The sequence below is a fragment of the Saccostrea cucullata genome, unplaced genomic scaffold (assembly GCF_032062105.1).
Source record: "Saccostrea cucullata isolate Sc308-1 unplaced genomic scaffold, CSIRO_AGI_Scuc_v1 ctg3730, whole genome shotgun sequence".
Lineage (NCBI taxonomy): Eukaryota > Metazoa > Mollusca > Bivalvia > Ostreida > Ostreidae > Saccostrea > Saccostrea cuccullata.
In genome coordinates, this window is record NW_026937660.1 from 20,053 (window position 1) to 38,941 (window position 18,889).

General features: G+C 35.1%; 1 protein-coding gene across 1 annotated transcript in view; it reads right to left on the reverse strand.

The window, feature by feature from the left end:
* Positions 1 to 8,590: 8,590 nt before the first annotated feature.
* LOC134248614 (uncharacterized) overlaps positions 8,591 to 18,889 on the reverse strand; it is a 35,193-nt gene continuing 24,894 nt past the window's right edge. Inside the window, exons 5-8 of the mRNA XM_062731025.1 lie at positions 16,610 to 16,724; positions 15,925 to 16,079; positions 15,570 to 15,617; positions 8,591 to 8,640 (exon numbers count right to left, since the gene is read on the reverse strand). Coding sequence (XP_062587009.1) covers positions 8,612 to 8,640; positions 15,570 to 15,617; positions 15,925 to 16,079; positions 16,610 to 16,724 — 347 coding nt within the window. The 3' untranslated portion in view covers positions 8,591 to 8,611. The remainder of the gene's footprint in view (positions 8,641 to 15,569; positions 15,618 to 15,924; positions 16,080 to 16,609; positions 16,725 to 18,889) is intronic.

Genomic DNA, 18,889 nt, shown 5'->3' on the forward strand with positions numbered 1-18,889 from the left:
CCGCGACGTAAACTCAGCTCCTCATTCCGCAACTCTATATATAAATGGTTTTAGAAGTAATTAAGTAATTGTAGTAATTAAATAAGGGAAATGAACTAATGAATTAATGTATGCTGGAAAGCCGTGCCTATGTAAAGATTATAAATTTATTTTAAAATTAAAATTTAGAATTAGACTCAACTGCATAGACTACCAGGAAGACAGCTGAGAATATGATAACTACAAGAAATAAATGAATCGTTATGATTAACATGCAGAATATGTTTAAGAACTATATTGTTGGGTATGTCAGAGCATGAACGATTGTTGGAAACAGCCCGTTATGCATAAATGACCCAACGAACTTGACGGTGATTCCTTATACTAGTATTCCTCAATCCTGGAATAGGAGGGACACTTTTCCTAAGTCTATTTCCTGTGTTTCATAGGAGGAAGAATTTTATCTCTGAAAACTGGGGGGGGGGGGGCTGCGAGTCCGGGCGAGATATGATCAGAAATATTATGTATATTTGGCCAGTTTTCCTCTTTTTTTTCCCCAAAGTTCGAAATTCCGATAAAAAGATGAAGTTTTCATTTCCATTCAGTGAAGTAGAATCATCCAGGAAAAGGGCGCGAAAATATACACGTGACATTTGGCGCAAAATGATTGTGACACCCCTTACCTCGAAGACAAATGGACTCATCAAATAGTACAGAAATGCAGAAAAAAGGTCAAACGGACATGTCCGTATATGAAATCGCATGAAATAAACAGCTGCATCCAAAAAAACTAAAGGAAATAAACACATCAATATATTGTATCAGTAAGACGGTTATTTTTTTCTGCTAAATGTTTTGTTGAAACGGAGGTAACAAATTCCAGTGATAATCAGCATGCACAAAATTTTGCTGGCTAACTGTGACCTCTTCTCTTCGCACCTCGGAAATATCAATCCTTATACAGCCTGACGCCGTGACGTCAGGCAACAAGACAATAATACGAAGATGAATATTTTTGTATCTTTATCTTTGAGTTGGATTCACTAAATTAAAAAAAATTGGGCGTAGCTTTTGAACACTTCATATTTTCACAAATGTATGTTTGTATTGATCCTTTATTTTTCTTACCTTTTGACCTTAGAGGTATATATACTTAAAAAAAATAATCTTGGCTTTAACTTTTGAACATTTAATGCTAGCGCTTTTTAAAATATTTCATTGTTACTTTTATTTCTTTTCACGAGGCCTTGCCCTTGGTACTTTCAATTTTACAGTTTGAACTTGGACTTGCTTTTAAAAAACTGCATCCTTTGTCTAAAGCTGTCATCGGTGTATCATAAAAACTTCTTGCTAAAATATTTAATGATATGGCTTTCAGTTATAATTTTAAAATTCTTCTACGTAGAATTCACCTTGCCATGTCTAGTCTTATGTCTAATATCTCTTATAATATCTCTAATCAATATGGCCCTGTGGGGATCCGGGTTAGAATAAGTCCTCAGTACCCCCTTGCTTGTCGTAAAAGGCGACTAAATGGGGCGGTTCTTCGGATGCGACCGTATAAACCGAGGCCCCGTGTCACAGCAGGTGTGGCACGATAAAGATCCTTCCCTTCTCAAAGGCCGTAAGTGCCGAGCATAGGCCTAAATTTGCAGCCCTTCAGTTGCAATGGTGACGTCTCCATATCAGTGAAATATTCTGAAGAAGGACGTTAAACAGTATACAATCATTCAATCAATCATATCAATATGAAAATGAACAACAATGACATAAATTGTCCAATCATGATGAAAATACCAGGTTCACTTCTCTCCCTTTTTTGGGGGGGAGGGGGGTGTATCTAATGTGAGTACGAATTTTCAAAGAAAAATCTATGCAACAGGGCTTCCCACAATCATGCCTCCAGTGAGACTGACCTTGTATGCAATTTGTTAACTCCTCCAGTCACTTATCATCTTTGAAGATACACCTCTTTCATGCAATTTTATATTATTTAATTATCACCCGTGTTAAATTGATATTAAATGGAGATCCAGAGAAGTCAAAAATTAAAACATGCCGAGTCCAAATATCCAGTCGTAAAATTTAGTGAATACTTTTTTATCGTGTTTAAAGTGTTGATGTATTTTCAAAGAACACGGTGTGTGTTCAGAAATCTAGTATGCATTTATAAACAATAAAAAAAATATCTTACCTCCCTTTATTTGTATTGATGCTATGCAATACAAAAAACAAACAATTTTTAAACTTCACAACATCAAGCAATTTTTATTTACGGACATATACAATTTAGTCATACATGTTATATATACTTTTTGTATTAAGAAGCATGGATTAGCACTATATTTAGAACTTATTAAAATCACATTTTTTTACAAAAAATTCATTAGACAAACAAGTGAATTTAAAGGCATGTTAAAACAGCTTTTCAACATCAACATTTAAACAAGAGGCCCATGGGCCACATCACTCACCTGCGTAACTTGGGTTATACAGTTCTTTAGCAGATTTCCCCTCTTCCTATACCTATCGTGCCCCCCTACCCCTCCCCTTACATGATTTTTTTAATACTTTAGAATCTACACTACCCAAGGATGCTTCACATAAGTTTCAGTTTTCCTGGCCCAGTGGTTCTTGCGAAGAAGATTTCAAAAGATTTGTTTTATATATTTCTATGTAAAACTTGCATTCCCTATTGTGGCCCCGCCCTACCACGGGGGGTCATGTTTACAATTTAATATCTACACTACCTAAGGAATGCTCCCAAATAAGTTTCAGCTTTTCTGGCCCAGTGGTTCTTGAGAAGAAGATTTTTAAAGATTTGTTCTATATATTTCTATGTAAAACTTGCATTCCATATTGTGGCCCTGCGCTACCTCTGGGGGTCATGATTTTAACAATTTAATAACTACACTACCCAAGGATGCTTCCACATAAGTTTCAGCTTTCCTGGCCCCGTGGTTCTTGAGAAGAAGATTTTTAAAGATTTGTTCTATATATTTCTATGTAAAACTTGCATTCCCTACTGTGGCCCCGCCCTACCCGCGGGGGTCATGAATTTATTAATTTGATATCTACACTACCCAAGGATGCTTCCACATAAGTTTCAGCTTTCCTGGCCCAGTGGTTCTTGAGAAGAATATTTTTTAATGTCCCCACCCTATTTTTTTCTTTTCTTGATTATCTCCCCTTGGAAGCGGACCTGGCCCTTCATTTTAACAATTTAACCCCCCCCCCTTACCCAAGGATGCTTTGTACCAAGTTTAGTTAAATTTGGTCCATTGGTTCTTGAGAAGAAGTCGAAAATGTGAAAAGTTTACAGACGGACGGACAGACGGACGACGGACAAAATGTGATCAGAAAAGCCAACTTGAGCCTTCAGCTCAGGTGAGCTAAAAATGCATTATTCCCTATAGGAAAAATGTACACAACCATAGATAAATCTAACCTGATAACATAACAACCTTTCGAAATGCATTATATGCCTAAAAAGATTCACAAAACCATTGCTAAAGTCTACGATATATCATATTTCAGAAAAGTTCTTTGCCATAAAAAAAATATACAACCATGCACAAACCTTATGTTTACGTAATCATTGTCTAGTATTTTTTTTATTCATACAAAATTTTATTCACATAAAGTAAATGGGATCGGGCAGCAGGCAAAGCCAATTTTAGCCCTCTCCATACAAGGTCAAGATCAACACACAATACATTGTATATAGGTATGAAAATAAATAGACAAACATGGTAACAAAGAAATAAGAAAAAAAAGAGTAGAGAAAAAAATTACAATGTAGTACCGGTTAGTAAGTGTTGGCATAAGTAACATACATGACAGTGTCAAATAAAATATGTTAGGTAAAAAAAAAAAGTGCTACATGTGTACCATCAGATCTTTTTTCCACTGATAGTTTTCTTCCGCATAAATCCAGAACAGATGTCAAGGCCTAGCAGGTATTGATTACATGTTTTAAATCAAAATAGCCAGGTGTTTTTTAATTGGAGTAAAATTATACAATTTTGCTCTGAAAGTACTATCAGTCAAAGAAGGCAGATCATTGTAGGAAATGTGAACAAACCTACAAGAATATTTACATATGCACCTAAAATAAATTACTAGTAAATAAATTTTGGTTAGAAACGCCTGCAACATGTTTGAACACCAACAGTATAAATTCAACGTGTTGAACACGTTGCCTTATTTTGACATTGATCTCACTATGAGTTGTTTAAACAAAGGCTGAAATACGCCTTATTAATCAAACTATGTTATGTAGGGGGAAAATTTGCATGTCCATGCATTATACTTTCATGTAAATTTGTTGAATTTGACACATCGAGAAACATTAATTTGGAAAAAAAAAACAGTAATACACGCTAAACAAGAGGCCCATGGGCCACATCGCTCACATGAGAAGTTTTGACCATGTGATTCTTAACCAGATTTCCCCTTTGTAATACCTATTATGACCCCATCAAACCCCAAGGGTCTTAATTTGGACATTTCAAATTCCCTAATGTGACCCCGCCCAACCCCTGGGGGTCATGATTTGAACAATTTAGAATCAACACTACCCCAGGATGCTTCCACATAAGTTTCATCTTTTCTGGCCAAGTGGTTCTTGTAAAAAGATTTTTCCTATATATTTATACGTAAAACTTTGATTCCCGATTGTGGCCCCACCCATGATTTTAGCAATTTATAATCTGCACTACCCAAAAATACTTCCACATAAGTTTCATTTTTTTCTGGCCCAGTGGTTCTTGAGAAGAAGGTTTTTAAAGATTTTTTCCTGTATATTTCAATCTAAAACTTTGATCTCCGATTGTAGCCCACCCAACCCCCGGGAGGTCATGATTTAAACAATTTAAAATCTACACTACCCTAGGATGCTTCCATATACGTTTCAGCTTTTCTGGCCCAGTGGTTCTTGAGAAGATTTTTAAAGATTCTCCCTATATATTTCTATGTAAAACTTTGATTCCCGATTTTGGCCCCGTCCAACCCCGGGGGTCATGATATTAACAATTTAGAATCTACACCACCCATGGATGCTTCCACATAAGTTTCGACTTTCAAAAAGAAGAAGATTTCAAAAAGATTTTTCCTATATATTTTTATGCTAAACTTTGACTCCCTATTGTGGCCCCGCCCAGCCCCAGGGATCATGATTTGAACAATTTAGAATCTACACTACCCAAGGATGCTTCCACATAGGTTGCAGCTTTTCTGGCCCAGTGGTTCCTGAGAAGAAGATTTCTAAAGATTCTTCCTATATATTTCTATGTAAAATTTTAATTCCCGATTTTGGCCCCATCCAAACCCAAAAGGTCATGATTTTTACAATTTAGAATCTACACTACCCATGGATGCTTCCACATAAGTTTCGGTTTTCCTAGCCCAGTAGTTCTTAAGAAGAAGATTTTTAAAGATTTTTCCAATATATTTCTATGTAAAACTTTGATTCCCTATTGTGGCCCCGCCCAGCCCCGGGGGTCATGATTTGAACAATTTAGAATCTACACTACCCAAGAATGCTTCCACATAAGTTGCAGCTAATCTGGCCCAGTAGTTCTTCAGAAGAAGATTTAAAAAAAAGATTTGTCCTATATATTTCTATCTATAACTTTGATCTACACTACCAAAGAATGCTCCCACATAAGTTTTGGCTTTCCTGGCCCAGTAGTTCTTAAGAAGATGATTTTTAAAGATTTTCCTATATATTTCTATGTAAAACTTTGATTCCGGATTGTAGCCCCACCCACCCACCCCACCCCCACAACCCCCCCCCCCCCCCCCCCCCCCGGGGTCATGATTTAATCAATTTAGAACTTACACTACCCAAGGATACTTACACATAAGTTTCAGCTTTCCTGGCCCAGTGGTTCTTGAAAAGAAGATTTTTAAAAATTCTTCCTATATATTTCTATGTAAAACTTTAATTCCCGATTGTGGCCCTGTCCAACCCCCGGGGATCATAATTTGAACAATTTAGAATTTACACTACCCAAGGATGCTTCCCCATAAGTTTCAGCTTTTCTGGCCCAGTGGTTCTTGAGAGGATTTTAAAAGATTTTTCCTGTATATTCCTATGCAAAACTTGGATTCCCCATTATGGCCCCGCCCAACCCCTGGGGGTAACGATTTTAACAATTTAGAATCTACACCACCCATGGATGCTTCCACATAAATTTCAGCTTTTCTGGTCCAGTGGTTCTTGAGAAGAAGATTTTTTTTAATGACCCCACCCTATTTTTGTCTTTTCTTAATTATCTCCCCTTGGGAGAGGACCTGGCTCTTCATTTTAAGAATTCAAATTCCCCTTCACCCAAGGATGCTTTGTAACAATTTTGATCAAAATTGGCTCAGTGGTTCTTGAGAAGAAGTCGAAAATGTTAAAAGTTTACAGAAGGACAGACGGACAAAATGTGATCAGAAGCACGACCTCCATCATAGCAACAGTCAACATTGCTTTATGAATGTGATGTTGCCAGAATTTATGCACACAAGGATCGCTGTAATTTAAAACATTCAGTATCACTTAATAAACATTGCATGTAGCTGAGTGTAACATTGAAAATTTGCACCCCTCTAAAACCTTCTTCAGCCTTCACTGCACCTAGCTTGGTTTAAAATTGTTTTTGGTGTGAAATTTTTAAATGTTGCGTTCAACTAAATGCAATATTTATACATGTATAATGTAAACACACACAAATTGTACATACAGACCACACAGGGATCATGATTTGAACAATTTAGAATCTACACTACCCAAGGATGCTTCCAGATAGGTTGCAGCTTTTCTGGCCCAGTGGTTCCTGAGAAGAAGATTTCTAAAGATTCTTCCTATATATTTCTATGTAAAATTTTAATTCCCGATTTTGGCCCCATCCAAACCCCAAAGGTCATGATTTTTACAATTTAGAATCTACACTACCCATGGATGCTTCCACATAAGTTTCGGTTTTCCTGGCCCAGTAGTTCTTAAGAAGAAGATTTTTAAAGATTTTTCCAATATATTTCTATGTAAAACTTTGATTCCCTATTGTGGCCCCGCCCAGCCCCGGGGGTCATGATTTGAACAATTTAGAATCTACACTACCCAAGAATGCTTCCACATAAGTTGCAGCTAATCTGGCCCAGTAGTTCTTCAGAAGAAGATTTAAAAAAAAGATTTGTCCTATATATTTCTATCTATAACTTTGATCTACACTACCAAAGAATGCTCCCACATAAGTTTTGGCTTTCCTGGCCCAGTAGTTCTTAAAAAGATGATTTTTAAAGATTTTCCTATATATTTCTATGTAAAACTTTGATTCCGGATTGTAGCCCCACCCCCCCCCCCGGGGTCATGATTTAATCAATTTAGAACTTACACTACCCAAGGATACTTACACATAAGTTTCAGCTTTCCTGGCCCAGTGGTTCTTGAAAAGAAGATTTTTAAAAATTCTTCCTATATATTTCTATGTAAAACTTTAATTCCCGATTGTGGCCCTGTCCAACCCCCGGGGATCATAATTTGAACAATTTAGAATTTACACTACCCAAGGATGCTTCCCCATAAGTTTCAGCTTTTCTGGCCCAGTGGTTCTTGAGAGGATTTTAAAAGATTTTTCCTGTATATTCCTATGCAAAACTTGGATTCCCCATTATGGCCCCGCCCAACCCCTGGGGGTAACGATTTTAACAATTTAGAATCTACACCACCCATGGATGCTTCCACATAAATTTCAGCTTTTCTGGTCCAGTGGTTCTTGAGAAGAAGATTTTTTTTTAATGACCCCACCCTATTTTTGTCTTTTCTTAATTATCTCCCCTTGGGAGAGGACCTGGCTCTTCATTTTAAGAATTCAAATTCCCCTTCACCCAAGGATGCTTTGTAACAATTTTGATCAAAATTGGCTCAGTGGTTCTTGAGAAGAAGTCGAAAATGTTAAAAGTTTACAGAAGGACAGACGGACAAAATGTGATCAGAAGCACGACCTCCATCATAGCAACAGTCAACATTGCTTTATGAATGTGATGTTGCCAGAATTTATGCACACAAGGATCGCTGTAATTTAAAACATTCAGTATCACTTAATAAACATTGCATGTAGCTGAGTGTAACATTGAAAATTTGCACCCCTCTAAAACCTTCTTCAGCCTTCACTGCACCTAGCTTGGTTTAAAATTGTTTTTGGTGTGAAATTTTTAAATGTTAGTTCAACTAAATGCAATATTTATACATGTATAATGTAAACACACACAAATTGTACATACAGACCACACATAATGACATTAACTTCAGAACAACAGCACCTTAAAATTGCATTAATATGTCTCTAGAAATTAATGTAACCATGTCAGACTTAAAATGTGTAATCATTGTAAACTCAATGATTAAATAACAGTCAGACTGGTTGGTCCTGAAGTTATACATGTATGACCTTCCAGTCATGCTTATTCTGGACTAAAGAGCTTTCTTGTCTGTTAGAGTATTTTATGGATATTTCATATATTTCCTGATCAAAGCACTTGAGTCATTGGAGAAATTTGGCGAATTTCCTAAATGTGACTTGTTGTTATACCCAGTTTTTGATCCTCCTCTTCAATATTGATTTTTAATTTTATTATGCAATATTTAAGGCTCAATCTGCATCAGTCTGTCTTCTACAAAAGTAAAAACAAATCATTTAGATGAAATTCGTCATGATGTTTCTAGAAATGTACTTTATGTACAAACTCACTCTCCTTAATTATTTTAATTAATTGTTTCCTGCAGTTAAGTACAGATATAATTATGTTAATTGCAACCTTGTACAGATCAATTATCAAGTGTGCACTGATATACCAATTAAGTCCATCCTAATTTTTATCTCTTTTTGTACTCTGTACTTGAATATGTTTATAATTAACTAATTCATTCAAAATTATATAAAATCAGATCACTTTTGTAGCTTCAAGGTCTGGCGCAGGAGACATAAAAAAAGTAAAATAATTGCCATTCCGTATTACATAACAATCAGTTGATAAGGATGTAAATTTCATTGAAATCACTCTTTTTTATATAATTTCTCAATTGTTTCTCCTATAATTTAAACATAAGAGCTCTTCAGTTACTAAGGTATTCAATTTCACTATCTAAAATACATATCATTTTTTAAATGATACTCAGTTACTAAGGTATTCAATTTCACTATCTAAAATACATATCATTTTTTTAATGATACTTATTACAACTTAGGTAAAGTGTTAATTTCATGTAATATTCAAGATATCCATGTTGGGTAATATTTAATTTCTTAGGTATATTCATTTATACTATATTAACTATATATTAAAGGATACAAATTATAACTCAGGCAAAGTGTTAAATTTAAGTATTATTTAAAGTATCTTAATTGGGTTATATTGCATTTTAAAATGAGTGAGCTAAAAGTATTTGAATAGTATTTATAAAATAAAATATGTTCAAACTAACTTAAATATCTACGGATTAGGAGAAGGCTATAAGTTTTACATATCTTAAATTCAGTTTTATAAACGTGTACTAGAGTCTGTGCAAAATACAGATGATACAAAGCATACTTGTATATATGATCAAACATTCACAAGACAAACATATGCATTAATTAGATACTGGTGTTTTATTTTTCATAGCATAACACCCTTTTTTACGCTATACAACCATTCTGAAAAAGTGAACACAAACAAGAAACCCAGAACGCAATTAAATTTGGATCATGCTTTAATCCAGAGGCCATTAAATTGACAAATTTGAAAGAGGTACCATTTCTTATCATAACTGTACATTAAGCATGCTTTGGTTACTTAATACCTAGGCTAAAGGTAGAAAAGAGTAACAAAGAGAAAATGCATTTCCACTAACCCACTGAACCACTGACCCTGGGGCCACATATTTCAAAATTTTTAAAATTTGCCATTAATCATATTTTATCATAAATGGATTGATTTATTTTCAGACTATGTAATCAACACCCACGCCCCCTTACAAATATTTTTGAATCAGGGTCCTGAAATTAGCAATTTTGAAGAGGCACCTTTCTTCATCATAAATATGTACATTTACTTAGATCATTGTCATAATAAAACATGGAGCAAAGGAAAATATTTTCAAATAAATTCATACCATTCCCGACATATTCATTAAGGCCCTGCCCTAACACCAGAACCCCTGACCCAGGGGCCATGAAATTCACAAATCTGAAAGAGGCAACCTTTCTTATTATATCTACATGTATATACATGTACATAGCTTTTTGGTTTAAAACCCAGGATAAGAGGAGAGATTTCTAAAGATTTTATGCTTTTTCACTTTATAACCAATAAAGCCCCGTGGGAATCCGGGTTAAAATAGGTCCTCAGAACCCCCTTGCTTGTCGTAAAAAGTGACTAAATGGGGCGGTCCTTTGGATGAGACCTTATAAACCGAGGCCCCGTGTCACAGCAGGTGTGGCACGATAAAGATCCCTTCCTGCTCAAAGGCCGTAGGTACCGATTATAGGCCTAAATTTGCAGGCCTTCACCTGCAATGGTGACGTCTCCATATCAGTGAAATATTCTGGAGAGGGACGTTAAACAGTATACAATCAATCATAAAACCAATAAAGCCCTTATACTAGAACCTCTGACCTAGGGGTTCTGAAATTCACGATTTAGGATGAGGCATGCAGTCTTATTCAACATAACTATTTACTTGGTATTTATTTAATACCCAGGAGCAGAGAAAATTTTTTAAACCTGTTGAAGAATAAGTGTATTTCGTTATATACTATTAATCAATAGATCCCTACCCTAACCATAGAACCCCTGACCCAGTGCCCATGAAATTCATAATTTGGGAAGAGACATTTTTTCTCATCATAAATATATACTTAGTTGGTTTGTTAAATACCCAGGAGCATAGATTTTCAATCAATTGTTGTATTTTAATTTATAATCAATAGAGACCTGTCCTTACATCAGAAACCCCTAACCTGGGGGCTATGAAATTCACAAAGGCAAAAATGTGCAATTTATGGCACACAATTTTTTGTGCACTTTTGGGGAGAATTTCTCCATTTTCCAGCATTGGTCAATTAGATCCGTAATTTGAGACACATTCCTTAACCAATCTGTATTTATTATCCACCTCAAAACCCTTTATAGTTGTCTCTTCAGGTGATAAACTCACTGTCTGGAATGTTCGGAAATCCAACAGACAATTCATTTCAAACCAGTTAATGGCAAGTAGAGATGGCTATAAAGGGTTGGGGCTTGGATGAGATATACAGATTAGTTTAAGAACGTGTCTCCAGTTAGGAAGAAAAAGTAGCTATTTGCAATATGCAGAAAAGTGGAGATATTCTCCCCAAATGGGCGTAAAGAAATTTCACATTTTTTGCATAACAGGATCTGCAGCGTTATAGTAAAAGACAAATACAGAAAACCATAAGGTTAGAGTTCTGCAGCTAGAAGATTTTTAAAAATTGTTTACAGACAGGTTGACAGACAGCTAAACTTAGTTGGACTAATACATGATGGACACCTTACTTGGACTAATGATAAGGAGAAAAAAAATTACAATAACTGGCCAAGATGTTCTCCAACTATTGTCAATATTCCAATTAAGAGACCAAAGGGCCTTATAGGTCACCTGAGAATCATGCACCCACTTTCAACTGATTAAATTTGGTTCATGATTTAAGCTAGATGTTATGCCATTCACATTCTTTGAAATGGCACCATTGCTAATCATAACTATACAATAAGCAATTGCTTAGTTTTGTTACTTAATACCCATAGGCAGGGTAGGGGAACAAAAAATGCATTTCAACTAATCAGTAACATTCAGCAATAATCAGTAGTGCCCCTATAACACATGAACCGCTGACCCTAGATCAACACATTGCACAATTTTTGAAAAGGCACCTTTGCTTATCAAAAATGCTTTATTGATACCAAAGATCAGATTATGAACAATTCATTTCCAGTATATAAGAAGAGACCTCTTCTAGTCTTCCCAGGGGCCTCGAAATTCATCAATCTAGAAGAAGGGCCCTAGCGCATCATAATTATATAGGTAGTTTATCTGCTAATAAACCAGGAGCAGAGAAGAATATTTTCAAAGATTTAGTGTAGATTTTCACTACATGTGTATATAATTAATCAATACAACCCTGACCTACACCAGAACTCCTAAACCTGGGGCCATAAAATTTACAATTTTGGTAGAAGCAGTCTTGCTTATCATGACTATGTACTTAATTTGTTTATTTAATACCAAGGATAAGAGAAGAAGATTTTCAAGGAATCAATGCATTTTCATTATATAATCAATAGAGCCTGCCCTAACACCAGGACCCTTGACCCTGGGGCCATAAAATTCACAATTTTGGGGAAGGCAGTAGTACTCATCATAACTATGTACTTAATTAGTTTATTCAATACCTACCTAGGAGCAGAGAAGAAAAGTTTCAAAGAACTAGTGCTAATTGTAACGGGGACCGTTACAGATGTTCCCCAAACGCTCCCCAACTCCCTTTTGATGCCATATTCCCTGTAAGCTTCATTAAATAAGACAAACTCTATGCATCTGAGATTTTAACAACATTTACAAAGAAGTGTACAAAAATCATTTAAACTTTAGCATTGCACGCGTGCACATGTGAATGAATTTGCGTCATGACCATATCATCTTGTCTACACAATCTATATTTTTAATACACTGAATATTAAAGTATTTAATCCAGAATTATTTAAAAAATACGCTCATTCAAGTGTATGTTTGATTTTACTCATTTCACGTGCAGGCACGTGCATACATGAGCATGGTGACCATACCTTCTTGTAGAAATCCATTATATCTATCTATGTTCCAAATCCCATCCTGTTTGGTTAAAAACCAAGGGAGTTATAGCTGTTTAAAGTTTCAGCCAATCAGATTGCAGCACATGTACACGCACGTGTTTGCCTGTGCATGGTGACCATACCTACTTGCAGAAGTCCATTATATCTATCTATGTTCCAAATCCCATCCTGTTTGGTTAAAAACCAAGGGAGTTATAGCTGTTTAAAGTTTCAGCCAATCAGATTGCAGCGCACGTGCATGCACGTGTTTTCATGATAATTGCTTTATTTCATGTTGTAGAATATCCTAATGCATGGCTATGTTCAAAATTTCAAAGGATTTCGTCAAAAAACAAGAAAGATATTGAGACTTTAGTTGCAGCCAATCAGAGCGAAGTGCACGTGCATGCGCGTGAGATCTTGCTATTTTCACCATGTCGTCATGTCTATACTACTAATATTTCCTCACATTATGAGTTTCAAAGCATTTCATCTAAAAATAGAAAAGTTGTGGCTATATCTATTATATTGGTCATTTCACGTGTTGCACGTGCACGCTCTTGCAAGCACGTGCGCGCAAAATGACCTTGATTCCGCAAATCTACATAACATGTCTACTAACCCTAAAAAGGTTTTACCTACATAGGACGAACAGTTTACATTATCATTCCCGGACAAAAAAGTTCCAGGAAGAAGAAGAAGAAGAAGAAGAAGAAGAAAAATAATAATAATAATAATAATAATAATAAGAAACAGAGTAAAAACAATATGTTCCCCAACTTCGTTTGGGGAACATAATTAATGTATTTTCACTATATAATCAATAGAGCCCCACCCTAGCACCAGAACCCCTGACCCTGGGGCCATAAAATTCACTATTTTGGTAGAGGCAGTCTTGCTAATCATGACTACGCACTTAGTTGGTTTATTTAATACACGTACCTAAGAGAAGAGAAGATTCTTAAAGAAACAAGAGATGTTTGTAAAACACTTATGCCCCCTCCCCCAAATTGGAATTTTTCCAAGTCCAAGGGGCAAAACTCTGTCAAAAATGACCTAGAAATTAATGTGATATATCTGTATACAAAATTTCATTTCAATATGTGCAACGGTTGCAAAGAAAATGAACGGAAGTCCAAGGGGCATAACTCTGTTTAAAATAGTGCGATCGTACCAAAAACATAACTTGACCTAGATATTCATCTGATAAATCCGCATAGTAGATTTCATCTCAGCATGTGCAACGGTTGCAAAGAAAATGAACAGAAACTGCAAATAATTGAAATTTTACTAAGTCCAAGGGGCATAACTCTGTCAAAAATGGCGCGATCATACTTAGAACAAACCTTGACCTAGATATTTATCTGATATATCTGTATACAAAATTACATTTCAGTATGTGCAACGGATGCAAAGAAAATGAACGGAAACTGCAAATAATTGAAATTTTTCTAAGTCCAAGGGGCATAACTCTGTTAAAAATTGTGTGATCGTACCCAAAACAGAACTTGACCTAGATATTGATCTGATAAATCTGTATACTAAATTTCATTTCAGTATGTGCAACGGTTGCAAAGAAAATGAATGGAAACCGCAAATAATTGGAATTTTTCTAAGTCCAATGAGCATAACTCTGTCAAAAATGGCGCGATCATACCAAAAACAAAACTTGATCTAGATATTCATGTGATATATCTGCATACTAAATTTCATCTAAATATGTGCAACGGTTGTAAAGAACATGAACGGAAACTGCAAATAATTGAATTTTTTCTAAGTCCAAGGGGCATTACTCTGTCAAAAATGGCGCGATCGTACCCGAAACAACAGTTGACCTAGATATTTATCTGATATATCTGTATACCAAATTTCATTTCAGAAAATGAATGGAAACTAAATGGACCGACAGACCGACGGACCGACAGACAGCAGCAAAGCAATATGTCCTCCCTTCTTCGAAGGGGGGCATAAAAATGCATTCTCAGAATATAATCTATATAGCCACGTCCTAGCACTTGAAATCCTGACACTGGGGCCATAAATTTCACAATTTTGGTAGTGCACTCATTGCTCATTACATTCATGCCAACAGTTTGACTGCTTGGTGTCATGAAATAAAGAGGAAGAATTTTAAAGATTTCATTAGTTTTTGTAGTTTTTGCCCCACCCCTAAGGCCCCAGGGGTGCAGGGATAAAAAATTCACAATTTTTCTTCCCCTTTACCCATATACACTGTATACCAAATTTGGTTTAAATTGGTTCAGTGGTTTCAGAGAAGAAGCATGAAAATGTTTAAATGTAAACACACGACACACTACGATGGACAAAAACAGATAATGTAAGATTCTGTAAAATTTTTACAATTATTGTGTAAGAAAATTTTTTGCAAGGATTCAATTTTGGCATCATTAGCATGCATTGTGAGATAGCAAAAATTTAATATCACTAAAATTAATTTTTAATGGGTTTTTCAGTGATTTTTTTAAGATCTCAACAAATCTGCATTATTTCTTAGTTATTGCTCCTTGGTATTGTTTGGTCATTCATCTGAAAAGAATTTGAATACCCTTTACACTAGGATTCCCTGTGCCAAGTTTGGTAAAAATTGGACTGTTGTTCTGGAGAAGAGGTTTAAATTCTGAAAAGTTTACAACAATGGCACACCGCAACAACAGAGAGCATAAAAATTTTGATCAGGGAAGTTCAAATTAATCTATCCTTCATATTTAATCAAGTATCACAATATTTACCTATTTTTCCATTTTCCTTCATGAGTTGACCATTCTCTTCTACTGTTTCTAAAATACATGTATTTTATTAATTAAGAATGTGTAAGAAAATCTAGCATTAAGTTTGAAATCTTATGAGTTAATCATTAATTCTTAAAAAATTAAGGAAGGTTACTATAATTCTTGCTGATACAAATGCTAACTAGTAACCAATATGAAATAGGAAATGATGCATTACAGTGCAATTTCGATGAACGGGGTGGGAAAGCTGGTGCCTATTGGATACTTAGTGAAATAACTTAGGAAGGAGAGGGGGATATGAGAATCTGTGTGAAATAAATACTCGAATTAATATAAATGCATGTCATAATTTTACCTTTTTCAGTAAGGCATTGCTCTTTAGATTTAGCTTGACGTCTCTTCAGTAAAAAAATTGCAACAGCGGTTCCAACTACCAGAAGGATTCCAATTGTAATAGTGATTTCAATAATAAGTTCCAAGTTTATATCTTTAACATTTTCCATATCTGACCTATAAATGAAGGGAACAAAAGAGCAAACAAATTAAATCATTTTAATCATAACTATTAATTGATGCTTATAATTAATGTTCTTGACTTTCAGTTGATATTTTAATATCAAATAATTGAATAAGGGCCTGAGGTTCAAATGAAAAAAATGGCTACACAAAAATGTTTTTTTTTAAATATATATGAATAAAGTCATAAATATCATTAAAAGATTTTTTATACACTATATTATTTTATCATAATGAAATAAATGAATCAAAGTGTCTGCAGATAAATTTTCTATGATTGATGATGATTATAATAGATAACAGGTTTAGATACCAAAGGAAGGATAACTCTTTGAATGATGAAACATTTAAATGGAACATAGTGTCTAAAAGAGTTATCTTTCTTTGCATACAAGAGAATATTACATCAAAGCGTACAGGGGAATTTATTAGTGTGTCAATACATTTTTTCCTAGCATTGATAAAAATAAACAAAAGGACTCGGAACAAGTACAAAAGTGACACTTGTTAATTATATAACTCACTCTTCAACCATGGACATATTTTCAGTCGGTACATTTGTATCAGAGGTAGGGACAGACGCTGCTGTAGTTGGATTCTGTACTGTGGATTTCTTTGTCAGATCATAGCAACCAGGGTCTGAAAAAAAAGATCATGATTATAATTTTGTTTATATCATTCATATAGGTTGTTACGAAATTCGTTTCGTCACTTTTATATATTTCATTGATCACTCGCAGCGTATGCAGTTGTTATCAGCATATTGATATGTACATGATTGTTTGTTATTAAATAATTAATAGCGAGCGCAGCGAGCGTCGCAAAGCGACGCTCGCGAAGCGAGCTCAATAGACTAACGTGTATGAACAGAGGAAATTCGGATTGAAATCCGTACATACGTCAGCCAAATTTCTCTGTGCAACATTCCCAGAATTCCTGCACTACCCAATGTCCTTTGCGCGAATAAGTCAAAAATAGTAAAAAAATGAAAGGAACATTGTTTCTTACCGAAATCTTAACGAAATGATTTAGCCTTAGGCCCTACCTTATTAAAAAAAAAATACCCCCATGCCACAACACCGGCCTTCACCTTGCCCTTCGGAAATGATACAAATGACGTCACCGGAAACTTACGAATTTTGACGAAGTTATGTCGGTTGCTTCCGTGAAACTCGGAAAACATGTTGCGGTGCATAGCAACAACTTACTTGAAAAGAACGATTAAATGCAATCTCTTTTCCATAAAACTAGCGTTTGCGTCCTAAGTCAACAGAGCTTTTCATCTGACGTCATACTTTCGTCACTTCAACGGTTCGGGTATTTCCAATTTTGTCGGAAACTTCCGAGAAGTTTGGAATCTCGATCCCGATGCTTGGGAAATGATTTCTTTTTATAGTTTTGTTTTATTCTTTTTGCTTTCTTTTTCTTGAATGATAGACAGTACATGTGTAAGTTTTTGATAGTAAATAAACTGCGCTCGTCCCAACGGTCACACCGTAAAACATATTAAAAAGTTGTAAAAGAAATAAGTTATATGCTGTCAATCATATAATATTGTTTTGGAATCGGGTTCACTGTATTTCGACCCGGTCTCGATCTCGATAGCATGTTTGAAGTCAATTATCACATTTCGTCTTTGAACATTGTATTGTCATTGTTTAAATCAACTTAATAACGTAATAGCTACTTGTACTTATCGTATTTTGGTAGATAAAATCCCATTTTGTATGGTTAGTAATGATTTTCTATTAGAAAACTTCTCTGCGTGCACTTTCCCTGATTTGTTTATACCGGAAGTGGCGTAGGGTCATTCCGGGTCAGCGATTGGCTAATTGAGGTTACCAGTGGGTACAGTAAAGGTATACAAGTTTAGCTTTTGAAAAAAGCTTAGATAGTCAGCCACTGGATTTTTATTCCTTGGTGAAACATTTTACAGCGGTACAAAACATTTATATTGGTCATTTTTAATACCAGTATTTTCAATAGACCCAATATTTAACAAGAGTTAGTTCTTGTTGGCCGCCACATTGGGGTTTAACATGCTCCTATTATATCAGAATGTATCCAACTGTAACTTTTATACTGGCAATGATGTAGGCATGTTACAGCAGGTGTGGCACGATAAAGATCCCTCCCTACTCAATGGCCCTGAGTGCCTAGCATAATCCTAAATTTGCAGCCCTTCACTGGCAATCAGTGAAATATTCTGGAGAGGGGCATTAAAAAGTATACAATCAATCAATCTTTCTATATATTGTGTACCCTTGAGAAAACTTCACATTGGTTTTTTGAACGATAAGTACTAGGGCTTTTATACCTTATACATGTAATCCTTTTGAAAAGACTTACATTGGATACCAAGCATTTTGAATTTTGACTCTGACTATGACCTTTAAATTTAACCTACTTTTAAAAACCAATCCTTGATTATAACCTTAAAGGGTTAAGGCTAGTGCTCCCAATTATTTTACACATTAAATCCCTGTTACAAGATCTTTCATTTCATACCGAGAATTTTGACCCTTTTACCATGACTTTTAACCTACTTTATATTTTTTTAACCTGAACGTTTAAGACTTCCATACTGTACATAGTTTCTTGTGTGGCATGAGTTTTTTGGATATCAATTACCTTGACATTTTGACCTTGGACACTTTTATACTTATTGAAATAAATACTTCAACAATGAACTACTTCTCAAATTTCACAATTGTTTTCTAGTAAGATTACATATTTTTGGTACCAATTAATTTAATTTGCATTTAAGAAAAATTTATTTTGGGATTTTGCCATACAAGGGGCAT